General features: G+C 50.1%; 2 protein-coding genes across 2 annotated transcripts; one reads left to right on the top strand and one right to left on the bottom strand.

Annotated features, from left to right (window-relative positions):
• Nucleotides 1-7,663: 7,663 nt before the first annotated feature.
• On the bottom strand, nucleotides 7,664-9,551 carry LOC311203591 (transcription factor JunD-like; the record flags this gene model as incomplete). The annotated part of the gene is made up of 1 exon (XM_084278331.1): nucleotides 7,664-9,551. The coding sequence occupies one exon, from the start codon at nucleotides 9,549-9,551 to the stop codon at nucleotides 8,229-8,231; it is 1,323 nt and encodes a 440-aa protein (XP_084134457.1). The 3' UTR covers nucleotides 7,664-8,228.
• A 3,101-nt stretch (nucleotides 9,552-12,652) lies between these two features.
• Nucleotides 12,653-19,571, top strand: THAP1 (THAP domain containing 1). Its single transcript, XM_084278091.1, has 3 exons — nucleotides 12,653-12,793; nucleotides 13,293-13,488; nucleotides 17,477-19,571. Exons 1-3 carry the CDS (start codon nucleotides 12,723-12,725, stop codon nucleotides 17,930-17,932), a joined length of 723 nt encoding a protein of 240 aa, XP_084134217.1. The 5' UTR covers nucleotides 12,653-12,722; the 3' UTR covers nucleotides 17,933-19,571.
• Nucleotides 19,572-21,166: the final 1,595 nt, after the last annotated feature.

Below are 21,166 nucleotides of genomic sequence, written 5' to 3'. Positions count from 1 at the left end.
CACCAAAATGGTTTGGTCTGGCAATGACAGTTAGGCAGCATTTTAGAAATCCCTGTTCTAAAGGTATCATTCTGCAGACTGAAAATAGGTGTCCTAGCTACTTATGGTCATATCTTATAAGACATTATATATAACATGATTATTTAAATCTCCTAGTGGTCAGTACTTTTTTTTTTCCACTATTTCTGTCACTCTTACATGAGAATATTAAGAAACAGAATAGTAAAAGTTGGAAAAAATCGAGTACAACCTCAGTCTCTATTCATTAAGAAGGGAAATTTTTATACCAGCATCTTCTACCGGTATCTTTTCCTAGCAGTTAGTAGTGAAAAAGAGGGAGGGTATCCTAAATACACTCTCTGGAACAGACCATTAACTTTATTCTATGCCATCACGTTGCTTGTGTCCTTCATTACAAGAAGATTTATGAAACAGAGGAGTGGGAAATGTTCTCAAGCTCAACATGCTGTCCTTCAAAAGGCTGTGTGAACCACAAGACTGTCTATCTATACAAAACTTTTTTTTTAAGAAAGGACATTCACTCTTAAAGGTCAGTTTTCCATGTCGGGCAGGAGGGCCACACATTCCTCAGGGTGGCAGTAAGCTTTCTGGAGAGCACAAGAAAATGGCATTAAACACAGTTCAAGTTACTGGTTATGATTTTTTGAATGTTCAGTCTGCGGTCTAAGAACAGGGATGCAGTGATAAGCCTGACTTTTAACCACTTCAGCTTCCTTGAAGTTCTGTGACAGAAGCAATACCACAATCTCACTGACTGTAACTGAACAGTTGCAAGAGATGCTTCAAAGTACTTTGCAGAAAGGTCTTCAAATTTATTTAAATACATTTCAAGGGAAGAGTAAAATAGGACCTAATCTAGAAAAGTAACTCATATTGCAAACAAAAAACAAATCCAAAGTTTTCATGTTTTGGTTTGGGTTTGGTTTTTTTCTTTTTCTGGGAAGGAACGGAGCGTCTGTTACCAGTCTCTAGTGACACAGCCCTCCGGACTGTGTGGGCCTTCTTTAGGTGGCTTACAAGTTCACCCTGAACTAGTTCTTAACCGGTATGTAACAGTAGAAGGGTATCTTTTCAGCAGTGTGCCAAATATCAGAATCTGCCTTAGTGCACAGTGAACTGGTCATGTCTATTATCTCCATGTGTAGGCAAGGCTTCATAGGCAATGACCACTCCAAAGCATTCCCACAGAAGTCATAATTTCTCCAGAAAGCCATTTAGCCCACACACATACTCCTTAAACTATTGAAGACTATGTTTGTTACTAGTACTAGAAACTCTGAGCAAAACTCAGTTTACAGCTAGCCACACCGTGAATACGAACCTTTTGATAACAGACAAAAAAGCAAATGTAGGAAGGTAATTATTTAGGGTGACTCCCTCGCAAACATTATTTAGAATATCATTCCCTTCCCTTTCCCTCAGATTACCACATATGAACTGCAGCATTCCTGATTAGACTAAGGCTAAATGTGACTTTGAAATAAATGCTCTTTCTGTGTTAATGAAGCACTGCAGGATTTGACAGTCCTTGAATTTTACTGGAAATTTAAAAAAAAAAAAAATTTAAAACCACCTTTCAATCACACACAGAACTGCAGCTTAGTTTTCTTCTGGCAGAACCTGACCACAACCAAGACTACGAAGATGCTTCACTGTGCACCACCGCAGCTAAGAAAATCACAGTTCCTCCCATCCGGCCATGCCCTTCTCTATTGCACACTAACGTCTGTGCACAACACCTTGACATCTGTTTTTGCAGGCATCTGTCCGTTCCAGTTGAAATTGTCCATAGAAGTTGGATTTGCTGGCTTTTCCTGAATCAGTGTCCAGCACAGAGCGGAGGGAATACCACCCAGTGCAGAACTGCAGTGTCAGAACTCACATCCCCCGCAGGCACACGACCAACCTTCAGTGACAGGCTTTTGTCAAGACTACTCAACAGAAAGTTGCATTTCAAAACACGGTGTGAAGATACAGGCTCTAGACTGGTTTCCTTCCTCTCCCCACCACTGTTTCCTCAGCAGGACCCTGTGAAGACAGCTGGAGCATGGCATTCTGCTTGATCTACATGCAGCAGTCTGTTTCAACATCCAAGCAGAGATCCGGTTTGCGAGTATATTGTTGCAGAAAGCAAACCTTCTGGCATGCAACAGCTTAGGAAGACTGCATCCGGACTAAAGCAAGCAGGAAGGATCAATGCCTGTAGCAAGTCAACAGGATGGTGCCTTGGAAAGCCACCCTCATTATAAATTCGGTGCATACATCTCTAGACTTTCTTAGCAACACAGAGACAACAGCACGCGCTCCGCTGCGCGCTCACGTCATGATCAGGAGCCTACGTTTAGTTCGTCACACATGACCACTTCATGCAGAAGTTGTTTCTGTCTCACCCCCGAGCTACTACCAGCCACTCTGGAGACAGAAGTTTCACAGCACAAAAAGCTGCTGGACGCTTCATAGGCAGGACAAAAATGAGAGAGATCTTTGAAATGTGAGGCAGGAATAACTAAGAATTAACAAGACACCCTTGTCTCCCAGAACGTACTGTAATGGCCTGAAGTCTCCACCCATTCAGGTATCATTCATCAACACCTTCCCAGTAAAGTTTCATCCTGTGCACTAAGAAGTTTATAAGAAATTTCTGCAGTCTGTCATGGGAAAATTTATCATACTGCATCACATACAGTAAATCCTGACACAGCCCCACAGCAAGAGACTACAGCATCATATCAATCCACATTTGCAAGATTATTATGCCCCATGAAAGCTCCCTGTTTGAGGCTTTTTCTTTTGATACAGGTCTCTCCAAATGTTAAAAAGGTGAATCCCTGACAGATTGCACTGTCCACCTCTGCTGGAACATGCACAGTCACTTCACACAATACTGGTGGAGCAACTGAAGAATGTCAAATCAGCCTAGGAACACTTCATCTGGGCTACAGCAAAACAGCAAACAAAACACTTGAAAAATGGAAGTACAAATCAAGTATGTACAGAGATATGCCATACTCCAATTTGTCTACTTGCTAAACATAGAAACTTAGAGAGTCAAGTAAGGAAAGAACAAAATTATCCAGCAGCAGTTACAGCTGCACATAAGAATAAATGAAAATGTAACTCATCGCTTTTTCTGTTTTAACTTGCACTCCAGAAGCAAGAAGGACACGTAAAATGCACTGAAGAATGACTTACGCTACAAGGTGCTGGTTTTTATCTTGCATATTGATTTCAGACACAGAGAAACTTTCTCTGAGACGCTACTGGATTCAAATAGCCAAGACTCAGGTTATGGCAGCCACGTCACTATTTTCAGCACAACTAGCAGTTTGGACATAGCATTCCTCTGCACTTCAGACACCACCGAACAACACTACACAATACTTCAGAAAGCATCATTGAGCGAGGTGACTAAGTGGAAATCACTTTCCAAATAAAATCCCCATTTTAACAGCTGCAAGCTGCAGAATGCTTCAGGGCTCAACTCTGGGAGACCGCTCCTTTGTCAAAGGTGAGATGGACACAGTCAACCAGATATTTAAACGAAAGAAGAAAGGATGCCTGACAACTCTCCCTTCGGTAATGATATAAACACGAACCAAGATAACGGCAAATTGTAGTAGGGCCACTCTTTGATCTTGCACAGCATATGATAGTCTGTAGTGATTTATGACATGCAGTGGACAGCAAATCCTTTGAGGTATCTACCTCTTGCAAGACTATGAAAGGCTCATAAGAAAAACGTCACCACCACTACCAAGAATCACTCCTCTCTGTAATTAGGACTTATCAGCCCCCAACACCTACACTTCTCAAAGTATGCAAAGTACGTGTGTTTTGGGAATTGCTCTCCAAGCCTGACAAGTGGGCTTGACCTGGAGTCACAGTGAAAGTTGCAAGAACCACTCATCAACCACCCAGACCTGTCTGGACACCTTGTGATACTGAGAGATCTCACTACCCGTCCTGTGCTGGGGAGTGAACCAATCAACTGTTCCAGTAATGACATCACCAGTCATAGCCCAGTGCTTTCCCTGCACTCTCACAGCAAGCAAGGGCAGATCTGGCAGGAGCTCCTCCCTCTGCCCAAGCAAGGAGTGAACAAGACTTCCTTCACCATTAACACTCCTCCTACTCCTCCCCAAGACAGGAAAAAAATCTGATAACAATTCAAAGAAAGTAATTTATGAATCAAACTGTTTTGCTGTAGCACTCACAGTGGAAGGCACTTCACATCTAGATCAAGACATCAGCTCAAGAACATTCATTCAAAACCTGCAGCAAGATGTGCGCAGGAACAAGCGTCCACCAACCCAAACACAGAAAGCAAGGTACTGCATAATCTCCAGAGCAAAGATGATATACCTAGGGCAGTGAAACAAAGAGGGATGTTAATTTGCCGTGGGTTTGCATCTGGAATGCAAAACCAGATCAGAAGGGCCTGCAAATCAGACCACACAGTGAGAATCTTTCTAAAGACTGGACAAGAGTGTGCACAAGTATAACACAACATGGTAGTTTTGAAGGATGAAGAAAACTGCTAGAAAGCACTGCAGTTCCACTGAACATAAACTGACTTTTGTTTTGCTGTTTGTTTTTTGGGGTTTTTTTGGTGTGGTTTGTTTGGGTTTGGGGTTTTTTTGGGTTTTTTTTTTACGGTGACAAGACAGCCAGCCTGCCTGCAGTTACTGAAAAGGAGCTACATTAATGCAAATCACATAAACAGTCTGGAAGGATTTTACCTGATATCTACCTTTTAGCATCTCACAGTGACCAAAGTTTTAGGCAGAAAATGGTAAAATAAATAGAGGTGAAAAGTGCTACAAGAAACTGAAGAAAAAAGGCAGGACCAAATAGTGAAGCCATATTGAAAGATTTAGGAACACTATGGGAGTAAAAGCTGAAGGACCAACACATTTTAGAAGACAGTGAAAATTAAGCCTGACAGCTGCAGCAGACAAGCACTCCTGAGTCTCGTTATATTGGTTTAAGCACTGTTAGGAGCCTAGGATAGCCACCCCTATCTCTGATATATGGGAGCAACCTCTAGCAGAATCAATAGGGAAAAAAAAAAAACCCCAACCATACACCGTCCCTAGATTTTGGTCATGTCAGTGTTAGATCTTGTGTCTTAGCCAAAATACTGGATAAAAGGAGGCTTTTATGAAGGTAACCTGTCACTGTCCAGAAAAGACACGTGTTTTGGAGAAGCTCTTCCGCTAGAATAGTAACTTCTGGCAGAGAGCTGGATCCACAAGCCTGAGAGTAACCTCTCATCAGCCATCAGGGTAACAGAGCTGGCCCATCAGCACTTCTGCCACCTAACAGATGTCTGCTAGAATATAAAGCAGGCTGTCAAAAAAGTTGCCAGATGAGAGCTTTGAGAGGCTGGATGTAGGGCTGCTCTTGCAGAAAGTTCAAACCAGAGAGAGGTAACGCGCAGTGTTTCCAGCTTTAACTCGAGCCTGCTGCTGCTGAAAAGGGTGAGGTCATTATAACCCTGAGGGGTTACAGCCCTGCCCTCAACTGGGAAGTGCAGTCCTTGACTGCAGTGATTTCCTGTGTCATACAGATCCCTCAATTCTCCTTGGACATTGCTAATTTATTCTGACCAGAAATGGTAAAATGAGGAAACAAGTATTGCACAGCTGCATTTAGCACTCCCCTGTCCCCTTCCACAAGATCTTTACCTCGCACTACACTCTCATGCTAATGCAAGAACTGGAATAGCAGTGTCCAGCCGTGTAACTTTTAGATATTTTTCCAGGACTCCTTAAAAAACCCCCCACCTCACTACACCGACAGGAAAGCTAAGCATCTCATGTCAATGTAGGCATATCAACCAGGCAGCGTTACCTCTCTCACTAGGGAAAAAGCGTGTTAAGTATGTGGGGGGGGGGAAACCAAGTCTTTGATCAGTTTCTCCAGTCCTGCAGCATCTTTGCAGACAGGTGATGCTGGCCACATACTAAAACCTCAGTTCTTTTTCATCCGTTTATTCTGTAACGGGCAGCACTACAGGCTGTATGCCATCCGGTTCAGAATGCCTTTAAGAAGTCTTCAAACCCATGTTCAGATCAAAATAGAGGTTTTTTTATCTGTTCATTAGTATTTCTAACAGAAGGTACTGTTACAGGCAATCATTTCAACCACCGAAAAAGGCGCTGGTGACATGATTAAACAGTTATACAATGATTAATATGGCTTCTATCTAATTTGCATATGCATTAGGAAAAGAAATATCCTCAGAGCATCTCAGCTACAATAACACAATTACTATGCATTGTCATGTCATTTGACACATGTGCCAGGAATGACTGTGCACTAAAAGCTCATACACTTGACTGCTGCAGCTCAGCTTTCTGAACAGATAGCACTCATGTATCCCCAATAAAAGCAAGAAAAACTGTGAGTCTATGCTGTTCTTCTTGAATTTTCAAAGCATCAAGTGTAGCCTTCAGAAGAAGTAAAGGGATGTTCAACAGCTCCTGAGTGGGTTTAACAGATCTGAGCGATGGCTTGTACACATAAAGATATCTATGCCCCCCCCCGGCTCCTCATACAATTCCCCATTTTCACCAGCTGGCACAGACATATTATCCCCATGTTAAGTTTTGCCTCTGAGTTCAGAGTGGTTTAGCACAGTTTCCAAGAGGGGAACGGGCCCTGTTCTGCAGCTGGATCTGCTCAGGAGAAGCCCTGCCCTCCCACAGCGGCAGGCCCAGCACACAGCCCCCCACCCCCTCCCACACACACACATACGGAGGGGCTTCTGGTGGGGTGACCGTCACACTCCGACAGACCCTTCCCACTGCACAGGGCTCAGCAGCGCTGCGTTAGCGGCTATGCTCAAAATACACAGGTGCAGCAGAAGCAGAGTAGGCAGCAGTACTGAGCAAGGGAACTACAGCTTTCAAAAACTCATTGAGGATTATGTCAAACTAGAGGAAATAGTTCCTTCGCTAGCATCTTCTACTAGTAAAATCTCGACAAAGAAATAAATCACACCGATTTGTCCCAACCAGAAATACACTTCACTCTCTAGCACTCTTTTGTCTCTAAAACACTGCAGAAAGTTTCTTTAGAACAAAGTAGATCATGAAGCAAGATATACAGATTTCTACTGAAAAAAAAAATAAATCTACTTCTCCATAATATTTCTGCAATTTATTCAAACAGAATACAATGGATTTACCACCTTTATATAGCTAACCCACCCCAAATCTGAGCCCTTTGCTGCATAGCACTGAATTGTTACTATACTACGTAAAGAGCGAACACTACTGGAATGTACACAGTGAAGGGAAAAAAAGTAAAGCTCTTCTTGCCAAAGTAACCATTTCCACCACTAACGTGTTATCTAGAAAAATAAGGTCTAGGCAACGTCCAAAAGTGTTCAAGTTTCAATAAATAACTATCAATGCCCCATGTTTGCACTGGCACAAGAAATATGGAGCATACAGTTTAGAAAAGTATTTCGATATGACTGAGTCAGCAATGCATTTCATCCTGCTTCAGATTTACAACAAAAATTATTTCCCTCTGGAGTTCAATTTCAAAACCAAAGCCGTCCGAGTGCAAGAGCACCCACACAGTTGTCTTAATTCTCAATGGCAAATTAAAGCTCTAGAGAAAGACAGTATTTTAAAAAAGTTCTTTATCAATACCAAGAAAATATACATAGCCGTATTATGTTTTAAATATATATATATACACGCACATCTTTTCAAAAGGGTACGATTCTGGCTTTTTTTTTTTTTTTAAAGTTTGAAAAGCTTATCCATTGCTATACAGTTCAGAAAGGTGTATTAGGAAACACACTTTTTATATCCCCCATGAAAATAAAGTTGAATCTTTCTGTAAACAGGAATTTCCTTAATTTCCGAAATCTCTACAGACCTCAAGTACTTCACTGGAAAAAAAAAAAAAACAAAAAACAAAACAACAAAATAAAAAATAATCAATCACCTGCCCCAAAACCACCCACGGAGACCCTCGCTGCTGAACGCAGCATCGACAGACCTCGGCGAACGCTTTGCGACACCCGGCTCCTGCAAACGCCTTCTCCGGGCGCCAATAAATAATAATAATTAATAAAAATAATAGAAGAGCGGCGGCGGGCGAGCACCTCGGCCCCGCGGTCCCTCCGCGCCGGCGCGGCGGCGGCGGGTGGGGATGGGATCGGCTGGCGGCGGGGCGTCCGTCCCTCCTCAGCAGGCGCTGGTCTCCGGCGCGGCGGCCGCCTCGAGGGGCGCCTCCCGGGGCTGGGCGGCGGCGGCGGCGGCGGGGGGAGGATGCCCGGCGGCGTTGATGTGGCAGCCGGAGGAGAGATGGCTGCGGACGCGGCCCTGCAGCTGGGTGACCTGGGCACGGAGGAGGTTGGCGGTGGCGGCCAGCTCGGCGTTCTGCCCCTTGAGCGCCTTCACCTTCTCCTCCAGCCGGGCGATGCGCTCCAGCTTCCGCCGGCGGCACTTGGAGGCGGCAATGCGGTTCCGCAGCCGCTTGCGCTCCGCCTTCAGCCGCTCCTGGCTCTCCGCGTCCAGCGGCGACAGCGACGGCGGTGTCGGCGCGCTGCTGCCGCCCTCCCCGCCCGCCGACGGCGGCACCTCGGGCACCGTCTGCGGCTCCTCCAGGGACCGCGCCGGCGGCAGCCGACCGCTCCCCAGACCCGCGGCCCCGAAGGCAAGGCCCGGTGGCGGCGGCGGCGGCGGCGGGGCGGAGGCGGCGGGGTAAGCGCTGCCCGAGGGGCTCAGCGGCCCCGCGGGGTTGAAGCCGCTCAAGTTGGTGTAGACGGCCGGCGGGTCGGCGGCGGCGGGGGCTCCAGGCGGCCCCGGGCGGGCGGTGCAGCAGGGTCCCGGCGTGGAGAGCGGCGGCGCCGCCAGGAGCTGGTTTTGCTTGTGCAGGTCGGCCAGGGCCTTAACGAAACCGTCGGCGAAACCCTCCTGCTCCTGCGTCACCGGCTGTCGGTAGAGAAACGGCCCCGCCGCCGCTGCCCCGCCGCTGCCCGCCCCCGGCGCCGCCGGCCCCGGACTGCCGGACCCCAGCCCCGCGCCCCCCTGGATCAGCAGCTGCTCCAGGTCGGCGGCCGGCGGTAGCTTCAGCAGCGGCAGCTCTGCAGCCGAGCCCAGCGCGGCCTCCGGGCCGCCGCGTGCCGCCGCCGCCGCCCCGCCGCCGCCCGCCGGCTCGGAGCCGGCGGGCGGCGGCGGGGCGGCCGCGGCGGCCGGCGGCGGCGGTAGCAAACGCAGAGCCGTCGCGCTGCCGCGGGCGCCGGCGGGCGGGCGAAGGGCGAAGGGCCCCGGGAGCTGCGCGGGGGCGGCTGTCGCCAGGTCCCGCTTCTTCCCGGCGCCCAGAAGAAGCTTCTGCCCCGTCGCCGCGGCCGCCGCCGCCGCCGCAGCAGCAGCATCGGCTCCGGGTCCGCCGGCGGTACCGAAACCCGGCAGCGGCACGAAGTCGGGTAGCAGCTCCAATCCTTCCTCGGGGTAAAACGGCGCCTCCATCTTCACGGCGGATCGCCCGCTACGCCCGCCGCTCATGCTGCCGCCCTCGCCGGCCGGCGGCGGCGGCTTCGGGGCGGGCCGGGCTGGGCGCCTGCTCCGCGGGGCCCGCCGCCCTCGGCTGGCAGCGGGGACTGAGCCGCCTCCCGGCGCCGCCGGCCCCACGCCACGCCACGCCCCCGGCCCGCCGACTGCCCGCCCCGCCGCCGCCGCCGCCACCTCCCCTCTGCCGCCGCCGGTCGCCCCGCTGCTTCCCCCTCCCGTCGGGCTTGCGCGGAAGGGCTTCCCGCCTTGCCCCGGCGGGGTGCTGGTGGGGAACCCGCGCTGCTTACCCCCCGAAAACTTGCCCCGGGGATGCCGGGGGGGGTGTGGGGGGAGAGGAGGCGCTGCCGGCAGATTTGCCCGGGTCGAGGAGTTTCCAGCGAGCGTGACCCGCGGATGCTCCAGCCGCGGCACACGTCCTGCGGGAGGAGAGCGGCAAAGCCCGTGCGCGGTGGCTGCTGCGGGCAGGTGGCTGCTGCGGGTCTGCGATGGGTGGGGGACAGGGTCCTGCGGGTGCCGAGGGCTAATGCTTCCGGGGCTGGGAAGTCTGCCGGGGAAACGCTCAGCCGTCGGGAAACGTGCCGACTTGTCAAAGCAAAAGCCAGTTGCAAAGGAGGACATCGATTTGGGTAGCTTTTCTTCGGGGGGCAGGGGATGGGGGTTAAGGTTTGAAACAGCTGAGATGCCTTTTCAACAGTATTGAAACGCGGTTTTTCAGTTTGGGGGTGGTATTTATTTGTTATCTCCAGTTGAGACAATTCCCCTTGCCCCCCTCCAGGTCTCTGAAATTCTTACAGAATGAGGGAATTACTTTTCACCCCATCTTCCAAAATCCCTTCTGCTGGATATACTAATGTGGTCCTGACAGCTCTGCTGACTGGTGAATGTGTGTGTCAATGAGCCACTGAAGCCTTCGGTCAGTGAGTTGCTGACAGGTGGTTTCAGTTGCTCGTTGACACTTCCAGTTCTTCCCACCCCTGGTGGGATCCACCAGCAACCCCTCAGTTAGCCATCAGCCTTCTGCAATCTCTTCATGCTTTCCCTGTTTTCCTCCCTGCACACGAAGACCAACTGCTTCTCCTCCCAGGGTCTAGTGACACTGTTGAGCTCTGCTGTAGCTCCATTGTGTGCATGGCCATGCTGTGCCTCCACTGTTAACTCCCAAGTTGGGAAGACCTTTGCTCCAGACATGCCACTCCAGATCCACAGGAGAACCACAGTCTAAGCACACTGAGGCCTTGCTGAGATTTACTGACCTAAACTGGAGCCCCCTACTAACATACCCTGCCCAGGGGGCAGGAGCTTTATTTCAACTCAGCACAGGGCCTTCAGTCCCTGCCCAGCTATGTTGCAGGTGTTCCTCTCTCTTCAGCCCCATCTCCTGGGTGGACCTTGGACCTGTGTTTCCAGTGCTGTTCCTGGCACGGTCTCCTGCTGTTCCTGCCTGGACTCCCTGAGTGGACCTCGTACCTGGTTCATCACCTCGCCTCCTTTGGGTGTGTCGCTGAGCCGGCTCTGCCGGCCCTGCTCCCGTGCCGCAGGACTCGGCGCAGGCTGGTGAGGGCGAACGCTTTGGCTTTGGCCACTCCTCACTCGCCTTCCTGTGCCGCAGCCTCTCTCTGCTGCTCCCTGAGGCTGTGGCAGAATCACTGCCCAGAAAACCGGCAGCAAGAAGTAAGCCATCAGGGAAAAGCCAGAAATGGAGGCCTTTGCGTGGATAGGGGAGGAGTAAGCATGTCTTTCTAGGTGAGTAAGTTAGTGCTAGAAAAAGCTTGTATTTGTCTCCTTGTCTCTTGGCTCAGTCAACAGTGAGTTCTGAAAACACCCAATGTGAGTGGCTTTGTGGAAGTATTGCAGCACGGGCTTCTCTTGTCATATTCCTGGGCAAGCAAATGGCAGGGACTGGTACTTTCTGTGCAGCTGGGCAATAAGGGCTGTCTCAGCAGAGAAGCCACCGCCCCCAAGCTGAAGTCTTGCTTCTCTTGCTTACAGAGCAAGTAAGAGTGGGAAAGCAGACGGAGGAGAAAACAAAGTCCTGGGTGGGGACAGAGAAAAAGCTAGGGAGGTTCACTTGGCTCTGGGGTCATCATCAGAAACATTCCAGATACAATGTAAGAGATGACAGACAACACTACACATAGGTGCCTTCACCAGTCCCGAGAGATGCAGAGTTGGATTTTATTCACAGATCTAATGCAGAGGTGGAAGGTAAGGCTACAGAACACAGTAACGCGGAAGCTGCCTGGAAATAAACTCACTAGCAGCAACACATCAATTCATATATACCTGCAAAGCCACCTTTCAGGGAGTGAAACAGCATTCTTTTACTGATCCCTCAAGCAAATGCCTGCTATGACTATGTGGTCTTCTGATGGGTTTCCCCCCAACGCCCTCCTACCCCCCCAATCCCCCCCCGCCTTTTATTTTTTATCCCGACAAGAGCCTGGAAACCCTTCGGGGCTCGCAGGGCCAACTTGCTGTGCGCCCGAGAGCGGCGTTGTGCGCACAGGCACGCCCGAAGCCCTGACTGCGGGCGGGGCGAGCATCCCGGGCCAGGCCGGCAGGCACCGCCCGGGCGGAAGAGTCCCCTGACGGGTCTCCCTCCCTGCTGGCACAGCTCCCGCCGGCCTCTGCGGCCCTCGGCGCCGGGTGGCACCGACCCGCTCCGCCGCGGCCCGCGGGTCCCCGCAGGTCAGGCCGCCCGTCCCTCGCCTCAGCCCCGCGAGGGGCTCCCCGGCGGACGCGGGAGGCCGGGGGCTGGGCGGGGCCAGGCGGCAGCCCCGCACCGCAGCCACGGCTGCCCAGATGTGGCGAACCGAGGGAAGGGCGGGCGAAGCACAGACGCGGGAGGGGGGGGGGGGAAGGGGGCGGGGAGGAGGAAGAGCCTTACCTCGCACGCAGCGTCCCGATTGGAGGGCTCGTCAGAGGCACTCCGCCCCCGCGCGCCCACCCACCAATGGGCGAGCGCCGCCGTCCGTTATTATGGCGAGAGTTGCGCTGAAGCTGGCGCGGCCATCTTGGAGTTGGGGGAGGCCGCGTCCCTTTCCTGTCCCTCTCGGAGGGTCATGGGCGGGGGGGAGGGGAAGGATGGACGCCCAGCGGTGAATTAACAGCGCCCGCGAGCTCGTCTCCCTGGCGCTTGGCCGCGGCGGGCGCTGGGGAGGAAGGATGGTGCAGTCGTGTTCGGCCTACCGCTGCCGGAACCGATACGACAAAGAGAAGCCCATCTCCTTCCACAAGTGAGCGCGGGCGGCGGGGGCGGGGCTGGGCCGCAGCGGGGGCGGGGCTGGGCCGCGGCGGGGGCGGGGCTGGGGCCGTGGCGCGCCCGCCCGGAGGGGAGAGGTTGCGCGGCGGCTGTTGGCGCGCATGGGGCACACGCGCGTGCCGGTTCGGGGCTGGGGGGGAAGTCGGGAGGGGGGCGGGTAACGTCCGCCGGAGGGGGGAGCCCCGCCGGACCCGCCGCGCCCGGCCGGCCCTGCGCCGCCGGTCTCTGTGGGGGGGGGACAATCCCCTTTCGCCGCTGTTGCTCGGGGTGGGGGGGCACCCGCCCCTCCCGCCCGGGGTTGCGGAGGGGTGAGGTCCCGTGCAGACCCGTGCGCGGTGCTGGGGGTTGACAGGAGGGGGTTTGGCTCCGGGGGCGAGCCCGTCAGAGGAAGAGCCCGAGCGGTCGTAGCGGTGCGTGGCGGTAACCCGGCGCCGCGTCAGAGGGACGCGCTGAACGCGCTCCGGTGTCCCCAGGTTTCCCCTGACGCGGCCCGACCTCTGCAAGAAGTGGGAAGCTGCCGTTAAACGGAAAAACTTCAAGCCGACCAAGTACAGCAGCATTTGCTCGGAACATTTCACTCCCGACTGCTTTAAAAGGGAATGCAACAACAAGCTGCTGAAGGAGAACGCCGTCCCCACCATATTTTCTTTCACGGAGCCCTGTGAAAAGGTAAAACCCAGCGCCGCGCGTGGTTTAAGGTGCTGGGAGGCGTGTGCGTTGCTCGCACTAGCCCGGCGGGGCTCGGGAGAAGGTGAAGAAGGGTCGCGACGGGCGCCAGCGGAGTGCGGGCACCCCGCGGGGCTGTGGTGGCGGGGCCGCGCCGGGCACCCGCTGCGCAGTTGGCCTTGACAGGCGCAGAGGTGCAGCCCTCGGGAGCAGGCAGAGCATCCTGCAGAGAGGCGGTAGCTCTGATCCGCTCCTGGGTGCCTGGGCAGCGGCCTCAGCAGTGTAACTGTGGGTAAAGCTTTGTGCCGCTTTAGGTGGAGTGGCAACAAAGTAAGAAAGTGGCCCTGTAGCTGAGTGTTTAAACGGTGTATTTGGAGTGTTAGAGAGCTTCCAATAATACTTGCAAATTGTGCTGTAGTCCCCTACGCAGATTGGTTGCTACTGCTAACGCTGAAGATGTAAAGGACCCTAGTTTTGAAACTTATGTGTCCCCTCTAAAGGGCTGTATCATCTTTGCTTTTCAGAGTTAAAGTCAGGTGCAGAGGGGCAGAACAGTGGCTGCACCTGCTATCTGTCTGTGCTGAAACCATCTCTGCCCTGCCTTAGCAGTTACTTTGTATTCCAGTGCCCAGATTAATCTGTATCTGAATCCATCTCTGAACTTGTCTGTTAAAAGTTCTTCCTCACGTTGCTCAGCTCTTCACCAGCTGCCCCAGCATGGGTCCCTTCCTTGCAGTGCAGACCTTCCGACTAGAATGCTCCAGCCTGGTCTCCCATGAAGCTCCCCCTCCCTCCAGCAAACCTGCTGTGGCATGGCCCTGTCTCTCCATGGGGTTCAGGTCCTGCCAAGAGCCTGCGCCAACAAGGGTCACAGCATCTTCTGTATGTCTCCACCTGATCCAGTGTGGGGTCTTCCACAGGCTGTAGGTGGGATCTCTGCTCCCCATCATCTTCCATGGGCTTCAGGGGGACAACCTGCTCCACCACTGTCTTCTCAGTCACTGTCTCACAAGTTTGTATAAGAAGGATCATAGAATCAGAGAATCATAGGGGTTGGAAGGGACCTCGAGAGATCATCAGGTCCAACCCCCCTGCCAAAGCAGCTCCCCAGGACATATCACTCAGACAGGCGTCCAGATGGGTCTTGAATATCTCCAGAGAAGGAGACTCCACCACCTCCCTGGGCAGCCTGTCCCAGGGCTCTGTCACCCTCACTGTGAAAAAGTTCTTCCGCATGTTGGTGCGGAACTTCCTGTGCTCCAACTTGCAGCCATTGCCCCTTGTCCTGTCCCCACAGACCACTGAAAAGGGGCTGGCTGATTCCCCCTGCATCCCCTGCTTCAGATAATTATAGACTTTAATTAGATCCCCCCTTAGTCTTCTCTTCTCCAGGCTGAATAGTTCCAACTTACTCAGCCTTTCCTCATAGGGGAGATGCTCCAGGCCCTTAATCATCTAAGGATACCTGGAACGCCCAAGATCAAGTATTAGCTTGTTTGCATGTATGGTGGTTTGACCCTGGCTGGAGGCCAGATGCCCACCAAAGTTGCTTTATCCCTCCCCTTTTCAGCTGGACAGGGGAGAAGGAGTATATTGAGAGGCTTAGGAGTCGAGATAAGGACAGGGAGAGATCGTTCCACAATCAGTCTCACGGGCAAAACAGACTCAACATGGAATAAAGGAAAGAGAACTCTCTAATTCGTTACTCTATTCAGTGAAACCAGAGTCAGATGATAAGTGTGATCAGATCTGAAAGCCCTTCCCTCCACCCTTCCCTTTTTAGCAGACTTAACTTTAATCATGATTTTGCTTTCTTCTCCTCTCCTCCCTGACCCAGCTGTGGCACGGGGAGGGCAGAGAATGGGGTTTTGGTCAGTTCCTCACAAATTGTTTTCTTTCTTAGCTGCGGGGGACATTCCTCACACCTTTCCCCTGCTCCAGTGTGGGGTCCCACCCACAGTCCTCTATGAACTTGTGCAATGTGAGTCCTTTCTGTCGGGACATCAGATCCTCACCAATTGCCTCAGCGTGGCTCCCTTCCATGGGATGCTGACCTTCAGGCCCAGACTGCTCCAGCCTGGTCCCACCCCAGAGTTAGAAGTCCCCCAGCAAACCTGCTCCAGAATGGGTCACTCCCTTCATGGGCTGCAGGTTTTGCTGCCAGGAGCTTGCTCCAGCATGGGCTTTCCCATGGGGTCACAGCATCCTTCAGGTGTCTCTGCCCACTCTGCTGTGGGGTCCTCCAAATGCTGTAGATGGGATCTCTGCTCCCCGACATCACCCATGAGCTGCAGGGCGACAGCCTGCTTCACTGTGGTCTTCTCCATGGGCTGCAGGGGAATCTTTTTCCTGCGTGCCTGAAGCACCTCATCCCTACTTCTCCCCCCCTGCCCCCTGCCCCCAGCTCCTTCTTCACTGACCTTGATACTTCTTTCTTACATCTTCTCACTCCCTTCTCTGGTGGCAAAAAGCAGCTGCTAGCAGGTTTTTTTTCCTCCTAAGTGTGATTCCCAGAGGTGCTGTGACCATCACTGATGGGCTCGGCCATGGTCAGCAACGACTCTGGCCTTGAGCTGGCTGGTGTTTGCTTTGTGGGGCCTGCAGGGAGCTTCGATCTGCTGCCTGCTGAAGCCACCCCTTCTCCACCAGAACCCAGGTACGCAAAGCTACCGTAGCATGTTAAGTCAAGGAAGTTAACAATGTCACCTTCAGATCTGATGGGCTTGATAGTTAAGTGATGAGGATTGTCAGCTGCTTTCATGGCCAAAGTTGCCCCTGCCCTTTTATGTGTAGCAATATTGTCAACAGCTGGATAGTTAGAAAATTGATTCAGTGTCTCTTTCACTGAGAATGTCTTAGGCTTTCTTTTTGGCAGAGGATGGCCAAGCTCTTTTGCTACAACAGGGCTTTTTTTTTTTTTTTTTTTTGGTCATTGTGCACAGAAGGATTTCTGAATTTATACTGTGTTCCTTTTTTGGGTGAAAGAATCTGATTCTTTGCTCTGGCCCGTGCTCAAGTAGTGAGGGATCCGTGTTATCCTGAACTGTGCAAAGTGAAACTATCAATAACAGTATGACCAAGGCTGCAGCTTCGTGTGGAGTTGAGCCAATCGATATTCTGCTGCTGCCAAAAGGGAGAATCGTGCTTCTCCCTTCTCTATCCCATCTGCCAGCCATGCAGCCCAGTTTCTCACTCATTTCACATACCGGCACAGGTGTGCCTCCTGTTGCACTGCTTTGACTTGTAATAAAGGATAGAAGACTTCTGTAGTGACACTGGGAGAGCGAACAGCTTTCTGTCATCTTAGCAACTTACTATGTTTGTAGATGCCAGGTCTGGAAGGACTGCTTTGCTATGGAGAGCTGTTTATTTTGGCTCATTATGTCTCTCAAAACCAAACCCTTATGCTTCATTGAGCGGTCCTTTCCAGTTGTTGAGATACAAACCTTGCTGAGTCTGCCTCTCTGCCAGCTTGTCAGCCCCCTCAGTTGGTGACCCTTATTCTCCCTCAGTAGCAGATTATCTGCTTCTGCTGTGTTTTTGATTAAGTTAGCTGATAGATTCAAAATATGTAGTGGCAGGATGCAGCTGAAGGGACGAGAGACAAAGGGGAGCGATGTGGCAGTGATGCATCTTTATTAGGTCAGCTGAACTCTGGTTTATGGAACTGCAGCCTTCTTAGCTAATCAGGGATTTCACCTAAGCCTTCGAGTGGGAGTTACTTCTACATTATTCAGTTTTTGATTTGACATCAAGGACTTGACTTTCAAAGAGTACTGAAAATGAAGCTGCTTTAAAAATACCTCCAGTTCAGAAGTCAAGCAAAACAGGCCCAGAATTGTTTGTCAATTTTTAAAATGTAGGCTTTGAAATTTTATTTTATTAATGTCAGTTCTGGTTGTTTATGTTATTCTAGGGCTATAGTAAGGGATTTGTGTTGTAAAAAATGTTGAACATGAAAATGTACTTTTCTCATTGCTGTTGTTTCTAGACTGAAGATTTTGCAGAACAGCCAGAAGATCCTTCTCCTACACCACCACCGCCGCCGCCACCACCACCACCAGCAGCAGCAGCTCCAGTACTACCACCATCTCCATCAACCCCTTCTTTCCATTTATCTCAAATAGATGTCAAGTTTGTAGATCCAAGTATTGGATTATTGATGCCTCCTCTCCAGACCCCTAGCAATCTTGCTGTTTTTTGTGATCACAACTATACCGTAGAGGATACTGTTCATCAGCGAAAAAGAATTCAGCAGCTGGAAGAACAAGTTGAAAAACTGCGGAAGAAGCTCAAGACAGCGCAGCAGCGATGCCGACGTCAGGAGAGACAGATTGAAAAACTGAGAGAGGTCGTCCAGTTTCAGAAAGATAAAGACATACTGACAGGAAAAGGATACGTGATTGTGCCCAATGACTATTTTGAAGTTGTAGAAGTACCTGCCTAGAAGTCACGAACATCAGCTTTCGCTTGGCTAGGCCAAGAAATCTAGTTTAAAAACTAAATGCACTCTAATTCTGTTGTTTGAGACTCTACAGAATTCTAAAACAGTAAATAAGCAGTCACACAGATAGGATTGCGGGTTTTATCTTCATTGTTATTTCAGTTTGATGCTCTTCTAATGTATGGAAAATGGAAGCGTCTCAGAATTAGAATACGAATTTAGTTTACAAAATCTGAAATGCTTTACAGAAGGAAAGTGTGCGAGGTTGAATGCATTTAAAATGCGCTTTTTGGGTTTTGGGTTTTTTTAACAGTGGCTGTCAAGCTTACAGGGTGGTGAGCTGAATCAGGCTGTGAAATTTGGGTGGTTGTACACTTGTTAAAAAGGTCTGTTAAGGCTTATAATTTATTGTTGGCTTTGGTAGTCCCTGGGAAGTACTTTTCATTGATTTCCGAAGGAACAGAATTAGGCCAGCTAAGAATACCTGCAAGTGCTACAGAAAAGTAAAGATATGCATTTTGGCCCGGGAAAAATTCCAACCTGAATTTGCTATGCCTTCAAAGCACTACAAAAAGTCTTAATTCCTGGATCCCTTTGGTGAGGTACGTAAACGAACCTCTTATTTTGGGGTAACCTTTCACCACGTTTGTGTTGTGAGGCAGATGAGGAGAATTCATTTGCATAGCTGATGAGAGCTGTGGAAGGCGCTTACAAATATTCTTTAAGTGCAGTGCTGCACTGAACATATATATATTTGGATGTTTGCAGGATCAAGAAGGCAGTGTACTGTTTAGGGTGACTGCTTTCCAAAAGCACTGATAATAAAGAATCCCCAATATGTTGGAGTGTGGTGTTCCTGTAAACACACTATCAGGTAGAATATTGTCCTCATCTTTAAAAGTGTTGATCTTAACTTGCATCTCAATTGTGTGAAGCTTCAGGAAAGTTTGTTTGTTTGTTTTTTACTTATTCAGGCTGTCAGGCATTTGTGACTTTCAGTGCAGTATACTGTGATTTTTGTTTGGGGTTATTTGTTGGAGGGAAGGGGGGTGTTTGGTTTGGTTTTTTTTTTTTTTCTCCTCCACTCCTCAAAAGTCATCCACCAAAGGGCAGTTACAGAATTAGACTTTGGGAGTTGCTTGGTGCTAGACTGGTTTATAACATCTCAAATGCTGCTGCCTCTCCTTCAGCCTTACTAAAAAACTCTTTCTAAAAATTAACCTAGCATAACAAACTGATGCAGCAGTTTGCACTTACTTTGTAATAATTTTAGTCAATGAACCCATTCAGAATCGGAGGAAATGGCATTATGCTGACTAACCCTATTGTAGTCTTCACAGCTGCAGTTCCTGGACATATTTGATATGAGGGAAATGTTGTTTCTTGGTTCATGTCAAACTCGCGTGTAGTGTGCGTTCCAGCTCCGGCGCTAGCTGAGCCATGTTCACAGTGGCTGTAAAAGCTTCCCTTAATACCCTCTTAGCATGACATTTTGAAATGTTTTGAACCAGTCTTAATACTTCTGACCTCACTCATGCCATGTATCTCCTTTGCCCACCATTTCATATACTGAGGATGAACAAAAATGCTGATGCATCCTTTTGTGTACATTTATTATACTGATTAAAAATAAAAAGCAAATGGTGTGTTAGATTTTTAACTGCTCTCTCTCCTCTTTTCCCAGGACTTTGCCAAAACTAGCTTGACATATTTTATGGTGTTTTTTTTTTTCTGAAATAGTTTCCCAGTTTAGATTCTGGGTTTTTCTCACAGTGTTCCTGAGGCTGGTTGCTGTTACTCTTTATTCTTAAAATAAACTTGAAAGGCTCAAATTCAAAAAGTGACAAGGAAAAGACATTTAAGCAACTGTTGCTATGCTGTTGGCATGTGTGGCCAGATAGCAGATTGATTGTGTTTTCTCAATACCCTCTCTTGGTACTCTTTGGGAATCTGAAGGGTGACTTCCTTCACAGTGGGCTGCTGCGATGCTGCAGTGCTGTGGCTGGTGTGGTCCTGCTGTTCTCTTCCTCCCAACACTTGGCTGTGTACGCCCTGCGTAGCCCTGGTTAGCTGCACCCTCTCTCGTGCTGACTGCGCCCTTCTCTGGGGTGGTTCAGCTCAGTAAAGCAGCAGGTTTGGCCCTTATTGGAGTGGCAGACGAAAACCAGTGGCATCAAATCTGGTACGAGAAAAGGCAGGGCCAGGAGTTTGGGATGGGGAGAAAAAAGTCCTCTCTTCAGGCTGCAGTGAGCTGTTGCATTATATCATCTGCTTCTGAAAACATAAACGGAGCTTCACACTTGTTGTTCAGCACTGTTTCCTTCCACCCTGGCCAAAGATCCCCATCTCCTTCCACCCTATGCCCTGCCTGCTGTGTTTTTTGGGCTCTTCCTTCAGAAATTTAAGCTTCATAGCCCTCCAGAGAAGCAGCTCAACAGTCAGTTAGCAGGGTAGATTTAAGGCACACTGATAGATGGCTGGTGTGTAGAGTTCCTGTGTCTTTAAGCTTTTCATGTTGGTGAAGTTAGTTTAATGGGTGACTGAAGTAATGTTCCTTTCACTGAGGGGGGTGATTCTTGCTTGTCATGTGGGTTTCTGTAGTAGCTGGTTGAAGAGGGGACTGCTGCCCAGTTGCTGGTACTTCCTTTCCTAGCATCAAAGGTTTCTTCTAAGAAGAGATGCAGTCTATTCTGACACTGAGCTTGAATGTCTCCTGCAGCAACCCCTGTCCATTTGTTAAAATTTCTCTACTTTTTCTAAACCAGGGTCTGTTAGGTTCACACCACCAGCTGTGAAATAGGGCTGCATCTCTTGCTACTTGTGCTCATAACTGGTACCTGCACAGTTCATAAACGTCTCAGAACAAAGTGACTGAGAGTTAAAAAGTGGAGGTGGGACTGTAGAATGGCATGTGGTTGTCTAGTTGCAGATGGAGTAGCTCACATCTGTTTAAATGCATGAGCTCCACTTCACTGGAACCTATTTCATAAAACAAACAATTCAAGGAAGTCAGAAAGTAGCAAAATTGGCAAAAGTTCTCCATCCTTAAAATCAAGAGAGAGATTTGTTTTGAAATGGGCTGATGCTCCAACCAGCAGAAATTAGAGCCCCTCCTAAAAGGAGAAGTGTTTAACAACACTTCCTCCTGTTGCTCCAATTTCTCTTTTGCTGTGGCAGGGTATCTGACCTCTGTGGAGTGCTTACTGTTTTTCTCCTTGCACCTCTGCCAAGTATTTG

The sequence above is a fragment of the Gallinula chloropus genome, assembly GCF_964237585.1.
Source record: "Gallinula chloropus genome assembly, chromosome: Z".
Lineage (NCBI taxonomy): Eukaryota > Metazoa > Chordata > Aves > Gruiformes > Rallidae > Gallinula > Gallinula chloropus.
This window is presented reverse-complemented; position numbering and strand designations above follow the sequence as displayed.